Source organism: Siphateles boraxobius, unplaced genomic scaffold (genome assembly GCF_051911475.1).
Source record: "Siphateles boraxobius isolate OS27281-9 unplaced genomic scaffold, OSU_SipBor_1 14, whole genome shotgun sequence".
In the NCBI taxonomy this organism is placed as follows: Eukaryota; Metazoa; Chordata; class Actinopteri; order Cypriniformes; family Leuciscidae; genus Siphateles; species Siphateles boraxobius.
In genome coordinates this window covers 674,632-693,286 of record NW_027508744.1, presented here as the reverse complement: position 1 = coordinate 693,286, position 18,655 = coordinate 674,632, and the positions used below count along the sequence as shown (strand labels likewise).

The 18,655-nt window shown below is 37.2% G+C and overlaps 1 protein-coding gene across 2 annotated transcripts; it reads left to right on the top strand.

Annotated features, from left to right (window-relative positions):
* The first annotated feature begins 294 nt into the window (after positions 1-294).
* On the top strand, positions 295-16,886 carry msto1 (misato mitochondrial distribution and morphology regulator 1). 2 transcript variants are annotated; one of them, XM_077230180.1, is made up of 14 exons: positions 295-495; positions 1,638-1,767; positions 2,581-2,650; positions 2,749-2,824; positions 2,980-3,040; positions 5,167-5,332; positions 6,501-6,615; positions 7,515-7,649; positions 7,785-7,937; positions 9,079-9,210; positions 11,598-11,782; positions 13,221-13,325; positions 13,484-13,596; positions 16,453-16,886. In XM_077230180.1, exons 1-14 carry the CDS (start codon positions 412-414, stop codon positions 16,695-16,697), a joined length of 1,770 nt encoding a protein of 589 aa, XP_077086295.1. In that variant the 5' UTR covers positions 295-411; the 3' UTR covers positions 16,698-16,886. The 2 variants fall into 2 exon arrangements, with proteins under 2 accessions (XP_077086295.1, XP_077086296.1); XM_077230181.1 differs by lacking the exon at positions 295-495 and having other exon boundaries at positions 1,698-1,767; positions 5,144-5,332; positions 16,453-16,710.
* Positions 16,887-18,655: the final 1,769 nt, after the last annotated feature.

The window sequence follows — 18,655 nt, the reverse complement described above, 5'->3', positions numbered from 1 at the left end:
GTACAGTATTTGTGTATAACCTCTTTCTGTTTAACTAATAGTTAAACTAGCATATGATTATAAAAGCTTTTGAGATACAGGAAATCCGTACTTTTAAGAACATATCCTGAGTGATGTCAGAGATTGTATACGGGCTTTGGTGATGTTGTTTACTAGCGCTGCACATGTGTGCGAGTCAGGCGCAGTGAAACCAAACTACCCCGCAGCTGATCGACAGCACCCTCAGCCAATCACAATGCTGCAAGCACCGTAACAGCCAATCAGGATGGAGGGATTCCCAGAGGGACGTGTGCACATACGCGGAAGTTCGTCTGTACCTGCGACAGTGTGTTTTCTCAGCGCATCATGAGAAATATCATGTTCACTTTTATTAAACTGATGCTTAAGATGTTTTAATATTTAAAGGGCAACATGAGCGGTATGTGCAGGGAGGTAGTTACACTCCAGCTGGGACATTATTCCAACTTTGTCGGGACACATTGGTGGAATTTACAGGTGAGGATGTTTAATGACGGATACATTATGAAGCTGAAGAAACCTGACATCACTGTGAAAAGAAACTAAACAAAATGTCAGAAACAACCTGACAGCTTCTACCTCTGTTTGAAGGAAATTACGTATTCATTTATGATTTTACAGTAATAACTGTAGTAAGTACACTTATAAAAAGTGGTATGAATTTGTGCATTGTCATGGTGCTAGTATTTCTGAACATGTAAACTTTGATGTTCTTTGAAATGCCATGTAAATATGGTAGTTCTTCAGTACCCTGGTTTAAAGGTTTCATTAACACTTTTGTGTTATTCTGGTTGAAGCTCTCTTCACATCCAGATAGCAATCAATAGTAGAAGTGGACTAAATATTAAAACACTTGTCTGTGGAAATCTCAGGACCAGAAAAATGTTCGTCCAATGGTTGCATTCGGTCCGAGTGCACTGATTGGATGTCCTACCTGCCTGTCAACATATGTGGCGTGGCTTTGGGCGTGGCTCAGAAATTGCCCACCCTACCTTTAAAGTCACCATGAAATCTAAATTGACTGTTCTTATTTTTTATGGAGTATTTCATTATTTACTATCAATGATTTATCCGTGCACATTAGTTTTTATTAAAGTCCCCCTGTGGTCAAAATCCAGCGTTTAAAGTTGTTTATATATGTCTATGTGGTGTTTTTAATATGCTTTAACACAAAGCATGTGTAAATTCATAAGTCGACAGCATTGCTGAGTATTTTCTCCTTAAAACTGCAGTGAACCAAAGACAGTCTCAAAAACATGGTTTGAAATCGCTGGTGTTTCTGACGTCACAAACTACCTTGTAACCAATCAGATCAACGTGTGATCGTCAACCAGTGGATCTCTGAGTGAGTGAGTGAGTGGAGGCGGGGCTCATTTGCATATTCATAGACCCGCGTATACTAAATGAGGCAAGGGTGTCGAGTTACATTCTGGAGACATTTTTTCAAGGAAAAAACATTTAAATATGTCACTTTGGTGATCAAAGATGAGTTTTAAGGGATAAAATTATTGACTACAGGGGGACTTTAAATTCATGACTTTAAAGTACCATGGTAAAGCCATTTGAAACAGTCTCAGTAAAGCACGTGTGTATGTGTATGTGTGTGTGTGTGTGTGTAGGATGCGGGTCTGGTTTATGATGCGGTGGAGCCGGCGGGTGAGCTTCAGAGTGACGTGATGTTCAGAGAGGGTCGAACGCTGGGCGGTCAGGTGACATACACACCTCGACTCATCGCCATGGACCTCAAAGGTACCGCAGTCTGATCCCGAATCCTGCCTCAAAAGAGAGGAGTAAATCAGATTTATGAATGCAGAAAATATTCTTAAGCATACAATCTGTTTTCGCTTGTATACCAGTAATTACATTATGTAAGCTTGTTTCCACCACAGAACAAAAAATGAAATGGGTAATTGCGACTTTTTTTTCACAATTGCGTGATATACAGTCACAACTGTGTTATAAAGTCACAATTGCGTGATATAATCACAATTGTGTGTTGTATAGTCAGAATTGCATGATATAAAGTCAGAATTGCGTGATATAAAGTCACAATTGGGTGTTATACAGTCAGAATTGCGTGATATAATCACAATTGTGTGTTGTATAGTCAGAATTGCATGATATAAAGTCACAATTGCGAGTTATAAAGTCAGGATTCGGAGAAATGAAGTCAGAATTGCAAGATGTTAACTCGCAATTGTGTGAGAAAAAGTCACAATTATCCTTTAAAATGTTTTATTCTGTGGCAGAAACAAGCTTCCATATTAAATTAATCCAACATAATTTATGAAAATACATACATAGTCAATTATAAAATGAATAAGAAAAAGTACAATATTTAATTGCTTTGTGATAATTACATCACTGAAATTAATTCATTAATTATATTATTGCATTTTGATGATGACATTAGCTTTGCTTCCATCTCCCTATTTTACATTTTGGGACATCGCATAAAAACGCTGGATGGAAACACCAATAATGATGGTTGGATTATGTAATTTCTGAATGCAATATTGGGTTGTTGATGTGTGTAATGTTTAGTTTTGCTGGTATGTTCAGGAAGTCTTCAGACGCTGAGGAAGCAGGGCAGTCTGTACGACACGGAGAATGAAAACACCACCTTCACATGGTAAAACACCGCTTCACTGTTTCTGTTCGGGTGTATACGCTGCTGTGTTGATTATGGATTCTGATTAAAAGCTGAATGAAAGAGGTTTTTTCTTTTAGGGAAGGAGAGATTATGACACACAAAGAAAGTCCTCCCACCAAAAACCCTTTCCTACAGGATCTCGACAACATAGATGTGAGGATGAGTGTGTTATTGTAACTCAGCAGCGTTTTTGAAAGCATGTGATATCTGAGAGTGACTCGTGTGTGTGTGTGTGTGTGTGTGTGTGTGTGTGTGTGTGTGTGTGTGTGTGTGTGTGTGTGTGTGTGTGTGTGTGTGTGTGTGTTTAGACGGGAGGTTTTCTAGCAGATCCAGGTGTCACGTGTCCTTCCCCTGCGGTGGATCGCTCAGGTGTGTATGAACTCAAAATGAACCCTATTCAATGGCTTGATTAATGTTTCGGATTTTATTATGAACATTTACATTTATGCATTTGGCAGATGCTTTTATCCAAAGTGACTTGCATTAGATTGAAGGTGTATGTATATCAGTTCAGTTCATGCATTCCCTGGGAATCAAACCCATGATGCAAGATTATTTTCATTAGCTAAAACCATTAAAAAAAAATTTTTTGTTACGTGAAACAAAATAAATGCTTATTTAAAAAATAAATAAATATAATGTATAAAAAATAACGTTTTTACCAAGGCAACATTTCTCATTTTAGTTTAGTTTAATTTGATGTACTAAAATAACTAAAACTGAAACTAATAAATACAATTAAGAAAAACTTTATTGGCATATTAAGAAGAAAAAACGAATAAAAAGGATAAAAACACACAACAAAATTACTAAAGCATTAACTAGAATTATAGTGAAAACAGGAAATATAATAATAAAATCAAATTCAGACTTGAAGTACTAAAATAGTTTTATAAAAATATAAAAAAATAATTTTATTAACTTGAAGTACCTAAATAACTAAAATTCATAAATAAAATTAATAAAAACTGCATTTAAAGAAATTAAAATAACAGAAAAACAACATTTCTATTAACATTAATTAGAATTACTGTAAAAACAGAAAATATAAAAATAAAATCTAATTTAGTCTTGAAGTACTAAAATAAACAAAAGTAATAAAATTAATAGTTTTTAGACATTTTAAACATTTATAATTTATAAAACTAATAAAAATAACAAACACAACAAAATGACTAAAACAAAAATAATAGTGAAAATATAAGAAAATCAAATTCAAAATATTAACATAAGCTATAATAGAAAATGAATGCTACTAAAATAACTGGCTTGACGTTTCTCTACAGGATGAACAAATAATGCCTGTTATTTTAAAGAAAAGCATCATAATATTTTTCATTAAAAAAACAAAACCTTTCATCTGACATCATCAATCCCTCTTATTTCTTTCCATCGATCCAAAAAATAAGTCTCATCTTACATTTTCTGTTCTCTTTTAATATCCCTCTTCACTTATACCTCATTACAAAAGCAAAACAGCTTCTCAAAGGGACGAACATGTCAAAATATTAGTGCTGTCAAACGATTAAAATATTTAATCGCGATTAATCGCATTAATGTCATAGTTAACTCGCGATTAATCGCACATTTTTATCTATTCTAAATTTCTCTTGATTTCTCTTTGTTCATTATTTTTTATCATTTTAATGCTCTTATCAACATGAAAAAAGTGGATTGCTTGCTTTGTGCACATTTTTTTTTATTGAAAACAACATAGGCAATACTGTGTTCAATTTCACACAAACATTCTCACTTGGAGCAAATAATTTCTTTGTAACACAATGTAACACTGTCCATCAATAAAAGGGTGAAAGAAATACTGACGAGGCACTGATATTGACGAGGGGGCGGAGAATTCGCATTAGGTGTGTGTGTGTGTGTGTGTGTGCTTGGCCATCATCAAGTGGTATTTCAGACTGGACGTGCTGCGATGATGATAGCTCAGTTCATAACGACAAAACACACATATCACTTTGGTCTAGTCAATGGAACCATTTGGCAACTTTTTAAAAGTAAACTTTCCATTCAGAATCTTATTGGCATCCATTTCGGCGTCTCGCGCTCGTCATCCACTCAAAACGTAACTTTAACCTATTTGGCCGGCTCGCAAGCCCAAACAAGTGTGTGTGCGCGTGCCTGTTGTTTTGTTTCCGGTCTATATCCACTTGCGCTTTGGTCGACGAAGCAACAAAACGTCCTCGCACGGCGCAAGCCCTTGAAATGAATGGGTTTCATAGCGCAGCGCCGCGCATGCCGCGTCCTGTTGCAAAAGCATGTGAAAAAAAAAACTACAAAGTTTGCTAGACCAAAAAGACCGTTAATCTCGCGATAAAAAAATTAATCGCGTTAAAATGGTTTTGCGTTAACGCCGTTAATAACGCGTTTAACTGACAGCCCTACAAAATATTAATTTTTCTTCTGCATATGTTTTACAGTTCGTGTTTATTCTGTATCGGCCAGCCATAATTGCAGGAATGTTGTGTGTTTTCCTGAAGCGAGCGGCGCGGGGTCGAGCGTTGCCATGGCGACGGTGAACAGCAGTCTGGAGCGGATACAGAGATCCTATAGGCTGGAGGGAAGCGTGAGGGTGTGGTCAGACTTCTTGAGGATCCATCTCCACCCGCGCACCATCTCCGTCATTAACCAGTACAACCATGACGGGTGAGTGATTCAACGACTGACGCTTCGCATTACTGAGAACCAGCATTCACAAGTTCAAGATCCAAGATTTTTTTACATTAGACATGATTGATGTCAGTAAGTTGTTCTGTATCTTTCAACACCTTCTGATGTTTATCTGCTGCTGTAACTGATAGTGAAGAGGAAGAGATGAACTGAGGCGCTGAATTTCATTCTCAAATTGTCAGAATTTGAAAGCTGAGACTTTGTTTCATATCAAAAGCACAACGTTTATTGCGATTGTTGAATGGAAGGCGCTAGAAATGCACAATTCTGGAAAAATTACGAATCATGATTTATTTTTTTTGTTTAAAATATAGATCATGATTCTTAAAAGATGACTAAACAAAATAACATTAACAGTAACATAAATGTACATTTAGATATATACCACGCTATAACACAACAGTATTTTAGCTATTTAACTTAGTATATTTAAAAATATGTAATTAATTTGAATTAGCCTAATTTTTTTATTTTTTTTATTTGCTGTAATGAATTATTCAATGGCTCACTCATAAAGACTTCACTTGTTTCATTACTGGAAGAATCAGCGTTTTTGAATGAATCTCTTGAGCGAATGATTCAATGACAAATGCATTTTTTAACAGTCCCTTGTCGCCACCTACTGGTGTAACGACGTAATCGATACAATCTTTATTTTAATCAGCGTCAAGTTACTTTCAGTTACTTTAGTTTTATCACTACTGTAGACATCAGTGTTTATATCTGCACTATAAGCTTTAATCCCAGTACTTCTGTAATTATCTGAATGATTGTAACAGATATAATGATACTGTGTGTTTGAAAGACATGAGAACTGCTCTCTCTGCCTCAGATCTGAATCAGTGTGATCGGACTTGTCAAAGGTTTAATAGACACAGAGCCGAATCGCTGTCATTTAGTAATATGATCACATGGGTGTTTGAATAGTGATCGTGATCTTTTAACGATTAATGGCAGTTCTAGAAGGCATGCTATAAATAGACACTGGCATAATTAAAATGCGTTATCGAAGAAGCACTAAATTAATTTGTTTAGAGCGATGATAAAACTTTTTGGTTGAATATTTTTGGATAGTGAAACTACTCTGAGTGATGTTCCTGTGTTTATTGTGTGTGTGTGTGTGTGTGTGTGTGTGTGTGTTCAGTGAATCTGAGCGTCTGGAAGCGTTCGGCCAGGGGGAGGCGCTCTTACAGGGTCCATTTCTGGAGGATCTGGAGGATCGACTGCACTTCTTCGTGGAGGAGTGTGACTATCTGCAGGTAACACACACACACAGATCATCAAAACAACACAAGGGGAATCTCAGGAAACCTGTCAGCTCAAAATCAAAGGAAATATGTTTACATTTAAAGTCCCCCTGTAGTCAATAATTGTATCCTTTAAACTGTAACTCATCTTTGATCACCAAAATAACAAAATTTCCTTGAAAAAAAAGTTTTCATGCCTTCAAATATCTTGAATGTAACTCGACACCCTTGTCGCATTTAGTATACGCGGTTCTATGAATATGCAAATGAGCCCCGCCTCCACTCAGCTCAGAGATCCACTCGTTGACGATCACACGTTGATCTGATTGGTTACAAGGTAGGTTGTGACGTCAGCAACACCAGCGATTTCAAAGCGTGTTTTTGAGACTGTCTTTAGTTCACTGCAGTTTTAAGGAGAAAATACTCAGCAATGCTGTCGACTTATGAATTTACACATGCTTTGTGTTAAAGCATATTAAAAACACCACATAGACATATATAAACAACATTAAAAGCTGGATTTTCAACACAGGGGGACTTTCACTGGGGGAAAGTTTTTAAGCAATGTGAGTGTGAGTGTGGTTTTGAGATTTATGAAGCTGGTGTTAAAAAAATATGAGATGTTTAGCATTTTTTTAATATCAGCATCGGCTAAAAAGTTTCTCTGTTTGTGTCAGAAACGGGACTTTTATTTTGACGGCGCTGAGAATGTCAAAATTTTAAGAATCAAAAGTTTCTCAGCGGAACTGAAGTTTTATGAGCGAAAGTTTTATCTACATAAAATACATATTATTTTATGTATTATCTTTTATTATATGCATTATAATCTTTTATATAAGTGTGAAACCATCTTTCAAGAGTATAAATGTAAGTATAAGCGTCCCTCTCTGCTTCTGTTTGCTCCCGCTCAGGGTTTTCAGGTGTTGTGTGACCTTGCTGACGGCTTTTCAGGCTTGGGGTCAAAGGTCACAGAGTTGTTGCAGGACTCTTACGGAGGTCGTGGCATCCTCACCTGGGGCGTGGCACCTGTCAATCACCCAGACACGGTGAGAGCATCATTCATCTTTAATTTAACGTCGCTTCATCTATATCTTAAACGAAAACATATACAACAGTTTTATGACCATTTAACAGGCTCCATGTGTTAAAGTGTCTGAACTGGATTTGTCTCCGCCTGACAGAGCTCTGTACTGGACTTGTACCACATGATGAACTGTGCGTTAGGGACGCTCCATATGGCCAATCACAGCTCTTTCTTCTGCCCTTTGACCCTGAGAGGTGGACTGGGCCGACGCCCACCTCCGCCCACTGCTTTCCCACTGCTCAACTATGACGTAAGCCGCTTTCATTCACTGGAAACTGTTTTAGAGTTACAGTTAACTAAATCTAAATCCATAAAAAAACATTTACATTGCTTAAAATTAGGGATGCACCATATCGGTATTGGCCGATATAAGTTCATTTTTTATGTTAGCATTATCGGCCTGATAAGAAATTTTTGCCGATACATAAGCCGATAATTATTGTATTATTTGCTTCAGCTGAGACACTTCAGATGCGCACTGTTCAACATGATGGTTTTGAATTGCTGGAAATATGATTGAAATCCCTTCAAAAAAGAAAAATACAGTTCAGTGCAACACGTGCAGCGTCTGTCATATCGGCTACATACAATTATAATAATGAGAACATTATATCTGTGTGCTTTTGGACATGGCTTTTAATGATGAGACTTTTGTTTTTATAATCAGGCTCTCAAACAAATATTTTAAAAATTTGGATTTAGATTTATCAGCCAATATATCTGTTATTGGCTTTCAAATCTAAAGAATTATCGGTTATCGGTATCGGTATCGGCAAATTTTCATATCGGTGCATCCCTACTTAAATAAATGACAAAAAATGTTAAAAGCCCTGAAATTATCCTGATTTAACACCATCATTTTCATAATTTTAACACCTTTTAAAGGCTCTCCAAAACCATTTTGGCCCCAAACCGAAAAAAGCTGTTTCGACCAAAAAATCTCAGTAGCCAAAATTTTGATGCATTTCTAATAAAAACTAGACAATTTTTTACAAAAACAAAAATGTATAAAAATATGTTACCAAACATTAACTACAATTTAAATGGAAGCGGAACATGTTAAAATAAAATGAATTCCAAATATTAACACTGATCAGTGATACTAAAATATTCAAATTATTCAAATTAATTAACCAATCATACCATTGATCAGCTCTACCAAACTAGGATGTCTTTTTTTCCAGTAATAAACAAACATTGGTAAGTTGTTTTGATTGATACTGTGAAGCAGCTTTGATACAATCTGTATTGTGAAAAGCGCTATATAAATATATTTGACTTGACTTGACTTAAAATAACACTGATGTTTTCATTTATTCAGTATCTGATGGTTTTTTATTTGTTAATTTATTCTGTATCTGCTGATCTTCATCTCTCTCTCTCTCTCTCAGCCGACGCTGTGGTTTCACTCGAGCGCAGTGCTGGCTCTGGCTCTGGACTGCATGACGGTGTCGTATAGACTGGGTCAGGGCAGTTCTCCGATGTGGCAGCTCTCTGACGCGCTGACCGCCTCGGGGAGGAAGGTGCGTGTTTATATCCGTCTAAACTGATTCTCCTGTTAGTGTAAAGGTCTGTTCACTCCAAGGATGAAAACTATAAGTGATCACAGAAGTATTGGGATAAAAGTTTATAGTTCAGATATAAACACTGATGTCTACAGTAGTGATGAAAATAGAGTAAATCGCCTTTTGAAAGTAACTTGACACTTCAAATAACGATTGTATCAGTTACATTCACAGACGCGGGAAGTCATTTTCGACAGTGGGTGCGGGGGGGGGGGGGGGGGTTCCGACCAAGCAATTACAGGAACGTGGTTATAGGAAAAGTCCACTTCTAAACAGATCTATTAATTACTACTAACTAGAAAATCGCTATATAAATGTAACGAATTATTACCACTCTCCCTCAAAACCTTTTTTTCCATTTGCATTCACGCAGGCCAAATGGCCATAGTCCATAGGAGGAGTAAGGGAGTGATGCAAGCACGGCAACGATCTTTATAGTTAAAATCAGAAAACAAATACACACTCACAAAAAAATGGAATATTTTGGCCACTTCAGGCTGAGCTGAGAGCTGATGCAGAAGCTTTTTCTTTCAACAAAATAGTGTCCACAACTCCTTCTCCCCTCAGTGCACATAATTTATTTAAATTATGTTATTATTTACGTTTAACCCTCTGAGGTCGCCGGCGCGTTTTGCTGGATTTTCTTCACATTGTAGCACAATAAACTTAAATTACTTCATCATTTATGCTCGTACAAAAAAAAGGAAATAATTATGAAAAAAAAAAGTGTGATATTTCTACTTATTTAGGCTATGTGTCCCCTTACAATCAAATCAAAACATTGTGCTTTTGTTAAATAAAGAAAATAAACAGGGTGTGCTTTCTTCCTCTCCATCTGAACTTTTTTTTTTGACCACGCCAACGCGCGTAAAATTAGAGTTTTAATTTGATCTCACCAACGCGCGCAAAAGACATTGACATGCAAATCGTCCACAAAAATAGCAATGTGGACGAGGTAGATGTAAATGTCACCAAAAGACATGTTTGGCAAGTTAACGACAGATTTCAGCGGGGTCAGTATAGTTGATTCGGAAGTAAATACGGATCAAAACCCAAAATATCAATTTTCTTGTAATAGCGTTGCTTTTCTTTATCAGATAGATGCGCGATTTTCGTCTGAGTAACGTTAGCAGAGCCCGTTTCTTTGACGTTAACATTTGCCATTTCCCCTGGAATCATAGACAGTAAAGTTAGCTAAACCTGGAATCGACGGTCGGTGGCGCGGGCGCTATGGTCCTAAAGATGGCGGCCACAACAAAAAAGTCACGTGACTGAAACCCATGTATAGGTAACAAAATTAAAGAATAAAGCTTATGCGCTCTTTGAGAACTTTAATGCACTCAAGTGCACCAGAAACACTTGCATCAGCCTTCTGCAAACTTCTTTCCACAGCTTCACAAGGTCCAAACATAGCCTCGTATAACATCATAACATCTTCATGGCTAACTCCGGGAACGACAGAGGCTAGCTGGTCCTGCTCGGGCGTAGGGGCTGTAACGTTACCTCTGGATGAGTCAGTTGGAGAATTCTTCTCGCTAGTCCTCGGCCTCGGGTTTTTGGGGTTGGATTGAAAAAAATCCAAAATTCTCTTTTGAGACATTGCTAACTAATTATCTTGCTATATCGCTGATATTGATATAGACTAACGTTAGGCTATCACTAGCAGTTTTTAGGTGTTTTTTTGTTTGTTTTTTGTGCTGCGTGGAATGAATCGTAATCGCGTGATTCGCGTCAAGACATCTGATTGGCTAATACTACACACTGAAGATAAATTAAATATTTTTTAGTTAAATAATTACTAAAAATATCCCTCTCTTCATCCCACACCACAAACATGACATACAAAATGTTGTGGAACAGAAACTACAACTAGAGATATATTTATAAGCTATAATTTTATTGTCATCACAGTTTGCCAACCTACTTCCCACGTCCATGGTTACATTGTTACACCAGTAGGTGGCGACAAGAGACTGTTAAACGTGTATTTGTTATTGAATCATTCACTCAAGAGATTCATTCAAAAACGCAGATTCATCCAGTAATGGAACAAGTGTAATATTTATGAGTGAGTCAGTGAATCATTCATTCAAACTCATTTTTTAAAAATTATTTAAATGCAGATTCTTTAAACATTTTAAATAAACTGCAGCAATTAACATTTTGTCAGAACCTCTAGTAAATTACATGTTATTTTGAGTAGTTGTCTGCTAAGAATTGTGGGAGAATTTTGATCTCTGTTTGAAACCAAAAAAATGTGATTCTCAGTGTATCCAGAATCGTGCAGCTCTGGCTGATGACGTCACTGCAGATCGTTCCTGACTTCATGCAACTGTGTTTTCCAGGTGGTTTCAGCTTATGGCTCTGTGCCGTTTCCCATGATGCACGGCAGCTGCCTTCCCGAGGCTCTGGATGCTGTTTCGGATGCGTTACCGTGGAAATCCCTTTCAGCGTGTCCTGAGCTTGGCGACGGACGCTGTTTCGGCCAATCAGTGACTCTGAAAGGTTTAGACGGGCAGAGTTTAGTCAGGTGACTATTTTAGTTATATATGTTAAAATGTTATATTTAGCTGTAGTTTGTTTGTTTAACCTCCAAATATCCTGGTGTTGAGCAGCATTGGTTTTAACGTAACATTAAAACATTATTTCTTAATAAATGTAATTAGTTATTCAACATTATTACATCTTATGGAAATACTGTCAAAACGAAAGCAAGCCTGAAAACCATAAAACTGTCCACAATTATTATTATTTTAAAAATTGTGATAAAATGGATGTAGTGACTTGAGATCTTTTCTTCTGCATTGTGAAGTGCATTCAAGTGTAACGTATTATCAAAAATGAAAAATATGTTGGGCGGGACTTGGTTCTGTGCATCAGTTGTTGATTGGGTGTTGAGTTGTGGGCGTGGCACTCATAAGAAAGGGGCGGGGTTTATGTGATTGAGTATGACATTTTGATTAAACATTATTCGGTCAAATATTTCCATGGACAAATTGTTCACAATAAAATCAATAACATGCATTTAGAAATTTTTATTTCATGCCAACTTAAAAAACATCAGTTATATTCATTCATATTAATTTCATTTCATTTAAATTCTGCTCCTTAAAGTTCAGATTTTGCACCAGTTTTTTTACCTTTAAAATTTGGGAATTGAATTGCTGTAAAATGCTGTACCCACCAAATTAAACAATTAATATTTCTATTAATCGAAATAAGGCTGAAATAAAATTAAAATATTTGATGAAAAACTAGACTAAAATTAGAAATGTTGTATTGGAAACCAAGTAAAATAATTTTAAGTATCAATTGGAAATAAATAAAAACTAAAACTGAACTGAAAATAAATTAATCTAAATAGTAATATTTATGAAAAAAATATAAATGACAAAAGCATATAATTTGACTAAAAAATAAAGTAAAATTTTAAATGAAAACTGAAAATACAAAATAAAAGCTAATTCATTTCAATATCAATAAAAACTATAATGGTATATAAATAATATGGTAAAACTTTACTATAATGTTTCATTAGTTAACATGAACAAAGAATGAACAATAATTCCACAGCATTTATTAATCTTAATGCAAATTTCTACATATACTAATACATTTGTAAAATCCAAAGTTAACAGTGGTTAATACACTGCGAACAAATATGAACAAACTTTTAACAATTAGATTTTTACTAACTAACTTTAACAAAGATGAATAAAAATATTGCACATTGCTAGTTCATGTTAACTAATGTTAACAAATGAGACCTTATTGTAAAGTGTTACCAATAATACTTAAAATAACTCTTTGAATATTATGTGTCTAAAGAAGACTAAGAAAAGAAGTAATACTGAGGGGTTTTTTTCTTCTTCTTTTTTTCTATTGCATAAGAAAATGTATATGTATGTGTTAGTTCAAATGTAAAAAATATATAGTTGTTGTGATGATAATAGTGTTATTGTCCTCAGTCCTGTTCTCGCTGGTGTCGAGCCGCCCAGTCCTCTGCACTACGAGTGCTCTGGTGAAGACGTGCTGGCGACGTACATCAGGTCACATTACCCATCATCCCCTCTGTGAGTGATCCACACACACTAACCGTACGGCTCTGAGCGGCTGTCATTGGTCTGAGTCTGATGTGTGTGTGTGTGTGTGTGTGTGTGTGTGTGTGTGTGTGTGTGTGTGTGTGTGTGTGTGTGTGTGTGTGTGTGTGTGTGTGTGTGTGTGTCTGCAGGGCGGTGCAGCTGCTGTCCAGTCCCAGTAAACTCACCGCTCCGTTCCCGCAGATCTTCAGTCCGGCTCTGGGTCGGCAGGGGTTCCTCCAGAACCGGTCTGATCCCGCTGACAGTGAGTGCCGCTCTATAGACATCAGATCAGGGTTCGAAATTTACTTTTTCACTCACCGGACAATTTGACTACAAAATATTTAAGTTACCGGCCATTCACAACTTTTACTAGCCCCCGAAAAAAAAAATATATATATATATATATATTTGTGTGTGTGTGTGTGTGTGTGTGTGCTGTGACGTAGTTCATCTGTTTTTTTTCATTTTTGGGCTAGTAGAAGTTCTGAATGAATATATGAAATAAAATTTGGATTTCATACATTTCTTTCTTATTTTTTTACATCCAGCATCTCCTCCCTTTTTTATCCTCATCCTTTTCAACAAAAATGTATTTTAGGTGGCCAGATCAATACAGTACAAAGAACATCAAAAACATTAAGATTTTAGGAAAATTAGGAAATTACAATGTCTTTTCTATTAACCGAATGAAATGAATAGTGCACGTTTAGACCGTTCTGCGCTTTCGCCACTGTTGGGTTTAAAAATGAATTTCAGTAATATTATTTATTTGACTGCACTGACACTATCAGAGAATAAAACATGACATGAGCTGAGCTTAATAATGACACTACTGTCTTCTGATTAAGGATGCAATTTACATATTTCATAATTGATAACCTTTACAGTTATTGATCTTAAACGAATTTTTTCACCCAAAAATGAAAATGATCCCATGATTTACTCTCCCTCAACTCATCCTAGGTGAATGACTTTCTTCTTTCAGACGAACACAATCAGAGTTATATTAACAAATGTCCTGTCTCTTCCGAGCTTTATAATGGCAGTGAATGAAGCCTGAGATTTTGAAGCCCAAATAAGTGCATCCATCATCATAAAAGGAATCCATGCGACTCCAGGGGGTTTATAAAAGTCTCCTGAAATGAAGAAAAATATCCATATTTATAACTTCATAAACTAACCACTGGATCCGTAGGGTCAGAGGTCATGCATCGGGTCACAGGTCATGTGTTGGGTCTTGTAATGCGCCATCAGAGGTCATGTATTGGGTCAGAGGTCACTCGTAATGCGTCGGGTCAGAGGTCCCTCATAATGCATTGGGTCAGAGGTCACTCGTAATGCATTGGGTCAGAGGTCACTCGTAATGCATTGGGTCAGAGGTCACTCGTAATGCATTGGGTCAGAGGTCACTCGTAATGCATTGGGTCAGAGGTCACTCGTAATGCATTGGGTCAGAGGTCACTCGTAATGCGTCGGGTCAGAGGTCACTCGTAATGCGTCGGGTCAGAGGTCACTCGTAGTGCACCGGGTCAGAGGTCACTCGTAATGCATCGGGTCAGAGGTCACTCGTAATGCATCGGGTCAGAGGTCACTCATAATGCATCGGGTCAGAGGTCACTCGTAATGCATTGGGTCAGAGGTCACTCGTAATGTGTCGGCTGAGAGGTCATGTGTCGGGTCAGAGGTCACTCGTAATGCATCGGGTCAGAGGTCACTCGTAATGCATTGGGTCAGAGGTCACTCGTAATGTGTCGGGTCAGAGGTCATGTGTCGGGTCAGAGGTCACTCGTAATGCATCGGGTCAGAGGTCACTCGTAATGCATCGGGTCAGAGGTCACTCGTAATGCATCGGGTCAGAGGTCATGTGTCGGGTCAGAGGTGTTGTGGCAAAAACAATAATTAAACGAACAGCAACACCGCGTAAGAGACATTCTGATCCGAATTATATTTTAAAAGGTATTTATTCTTGCAAGAATAGGACCCCATGTTGCCCACACAGTCCAGCTGTAGGGTGAGTGAAAGACCAAGAGGAAGATTCGGCTGGCAGTCTTAAAGTGTTCACCTCAAAGCTATGTCTTATCAATTGTTATTTAGACAAGAGGAACAAAAGGAACTTTACGGCTACTCTTTAGATCTCCTAACCGCAGGGGTTTTCTCACCTCTGAAAACAGAGGCCCAACCACCTTCTGTTTGTCTTTACTCATGCCTTCACAGCTGTGTAAACATAATAATAGAAAACAAGGTTCTCTTTTCTCGTACTCCTAGAGGAATACAGATAAAGAGACCATAGGGTATTTCAATATAATGTCTATTATTAATCAGCCAATATTAAAATTTCCACTACAGAGGTCACTCATAATGTGTCAGTTCAGAGGTCACTCGTAATGCGTCGGTCAGAGGTCATGTGTCGGGTCAGAGGTCACTCGTAATGCGTTGGGTCAGAGGTCATGCGCCGGGTCAAAGGTCACTCGTAATGTGTCGGGTCAGAGGTCATGTGTCGGGTCAAAGGTCACTCATAATGCGTCGGGTCAGATGTCACTCGTAATGTGCGGGTCAGTGGTCATACATAAGGTCAGAGGTCACTCGTAATGCATTGGGTCAGAGGTCACTCGTAATGTGTCAGGTCAGAGGTCATGTGTCGGGTCAAAGGTCACTCGTAATGCATCAGGTCAGAGGTCACTCTTCTGCCGAAACTAGACTCTCATACGGCCGTTCCTGGAAGCCAGTGATTATAGTTTATAAAGTTATAAATATGGATATTTTTCTTCTTTTCAGAAGGCCTTTATTAACCCCCTGGAGTCGTATGGATCAGTCGCTTATTTGGGATTCAAAATCACAGGCTCCATTCACTCCCATTATAAAGCTGGGAAGAGCCAGGACATTTTTTTAAATAAAACTGATTGTATTCGTCTGAAAAAAGAAAGTCATATACACCTAGGATGACTTGAGGAGGAGAAATGTATGGGATCATTTTTAATAAATTTTTTTTGGGTGAACTATCCCTTTAATGTCAATATTTGTACTGAGCCCGTAACATCTTGGCCTCTCTCTCTGTCTCTCTCTCTCTCTCTGTCCCCGTTTAATTCCAGTTCTTGTCTTCTTCCCGTGTCTCTCCCAGCTCCCTCTCCGCCGGTCTCCAGTCTCCCGGTGCTGACGAGTCTCCAGTCGGGTCCTGCCGTGGGTCTCCAGCTGTCGGAGCTGCAGAGAGTGTGTTCTGCGCTGGACCTGCGTCGCGTGACCCCGAGCTTCCTCTCGCACGGGCCCGAGTTCAGCGAGCTCACCGAATCCCTGGAGCAGCTCCGCAACCTCGCGCTCTGCTACCGCCAGGACGGCTCCCGTTCTTCATCCGACGAGGAGGACTGAGGGATGCTCTTCGTCGAGTATCAGTCGCTCGGCTGCGTTCCCTCGGGGAATCATGGGATATCAGCTCAATCACCCTTCAAAACAGCACGAACATTTAGAAGAAAGACAGAACTGTGAGAAGTAATTAGGTCTGTGCAGCGATTAATCGCATCCAAAATAAAAGTTTGTCTACATAATATATCTGTGTGTACTGTGTATAACACATAATGTATATATTTAAGAAATATTTGCATACTGTGAATATATATATATATATATATATATATATATATATATATATATATATATATATTTATATTATATATAAATATTTTATGAATAAATAACAAATTGTTCTTAAATATATATACGTGTGTGTGTGTTTATATATACAAAATAATTATACACAGTACACACATATATTATGTAAACAAAAACTTTTATTTGGGATGTGAATAATCGCGATTAATCGATGCATAGCCCTAGATTAGAAGTAATATGTAAACCTCATCGAACCTGCTTTTCTAGAGCTTAACTGTGTAAAAGTCCCCATTAAATATTTTTACTTCATATAAATTATTGCTTAATTTTGCAATATGCCTGTTATACCCTTCTAGAAAGTTAACGGTTATTATTCAGAATGGCACCTTCATCAAAAACTTGTTTAATAAAACCATTTTATTTTGGTTGACTGTAATGTTTTTGCTGTGTGATCTGATTATGAAGGAAATATACACTTGTAAAATTAAGTGAGACTCGTTTATATTGTTTTTCATTTGATTTTAAATAGGTTTTATGTCAAACGTCATATGCACAAACAAAACAGGACTCGTCACATCCGCTTATTGGAGAAAATGACGCCGATATCTTTGGACTTTAAACATTATCAGCTAACATAGCTAATTATTTTTATTGTGCGTTTTTATTATTTTCCATTTCTTTGAGGGCATCTTGAATACAATTTTTATATTTTTGAAATATCTTATTTCATTCTCTCACTGACAGTGCTGTTTAAAAATGATAAATCCTTCGTCGTCGCATGGTAAGGAGCGTATACACTATCTAATTAATATTAATGAGCGTAACCGTTATTGGTACGTGGACACGACGGGAGTTCAAGCTAGCTACAAGAAGTGTGTGGAGTTTGGTGTGTATTATTCCTGTGAGTATTTTCTTATTAACCGTCTAAATACAGGAATTATAACCAGTTATAAACTTTGATTAATTCCACTATCGGAAGGTTTCGTCCTTAAAATATTATAAACAGAATATTCGTATTAATATAGAAATGTTGAGTTATTTCGATACGAACTTCCAGTTTTTCAGTCAGTGACTGTCGCGGAGACTTGAGGGCAAAACTCCATCTCAAAAATAAGAATTATGTGAACAAGAAGCAAGTTTTGGGCACTTGTGATCCATATCAGAACCCGCTGCAGTATTTCAATCACTAATTACAGCGGGACGTTCGAAAATAAGGATTAAATTAAGCAAAGTGTAACGCTAATTTGTTGATCTGGTATTTTATTTATTTATTTTTTTACATAGAGTTGTGTGACACCACATAATTTTAAAAACAGATTAACAAATCGGGGATTACAATTGTCACCTGTTATTAAAACCTAAGATTAATTTTCTCCATGATGGATTGACCAATTAAACAGCAACGATGTAAGTATTCCATTTTCCTTTTCACCACCAAAAACTCTCTCTCTGACAATAGTCATTATTGGTGCAAACCACCCTTAAAATGCCTTAATGTATAAGTCTGAAGGTATAAGCTAAAATAGACATTTTTTAAATCTCCTGATCATTAACTGTGCCAAAACGTTGCATGTAGCCTAAGGTCATGCATGGGATGACATGTACCAACTTAGGTCTGAATACGCTAAAGCGTTGCGGAGATATGGGTGCAAATCATCTTTATCAAAGGAATCAGAGGAAAACATTTATTTTGTTACTAGCCCTTATGGCTCGATAGT

What these genes read in the sequence shown, in the direction of transcription:
- msto1 (XM_077230180.1), top strand. Translation starts at nt 412, where the DNA reads ATGAGCGGTATGTGCAGGGAGGTAGTTACACTCCAGCTGGGACATTAT. An exon ending in GACGGGCAGAGTTTAGTCAG is followed by an intron (nt 11,783 to 13,220) that starts GTGACTATTTTA and finishes TATTGTCCTCAG; the next exon opens with TCCTGTTCTCGCTGGTGTCG. An exon ending in CCGGTCTGATCCCGCTGACA is followed by an intron (nt 13,597 to 16,452) that starts GTGAGTGCCGCT and finishes TGTCTCTCCCAG; the next exon opens with CTCCCTCTCCGCCGGTCTCC.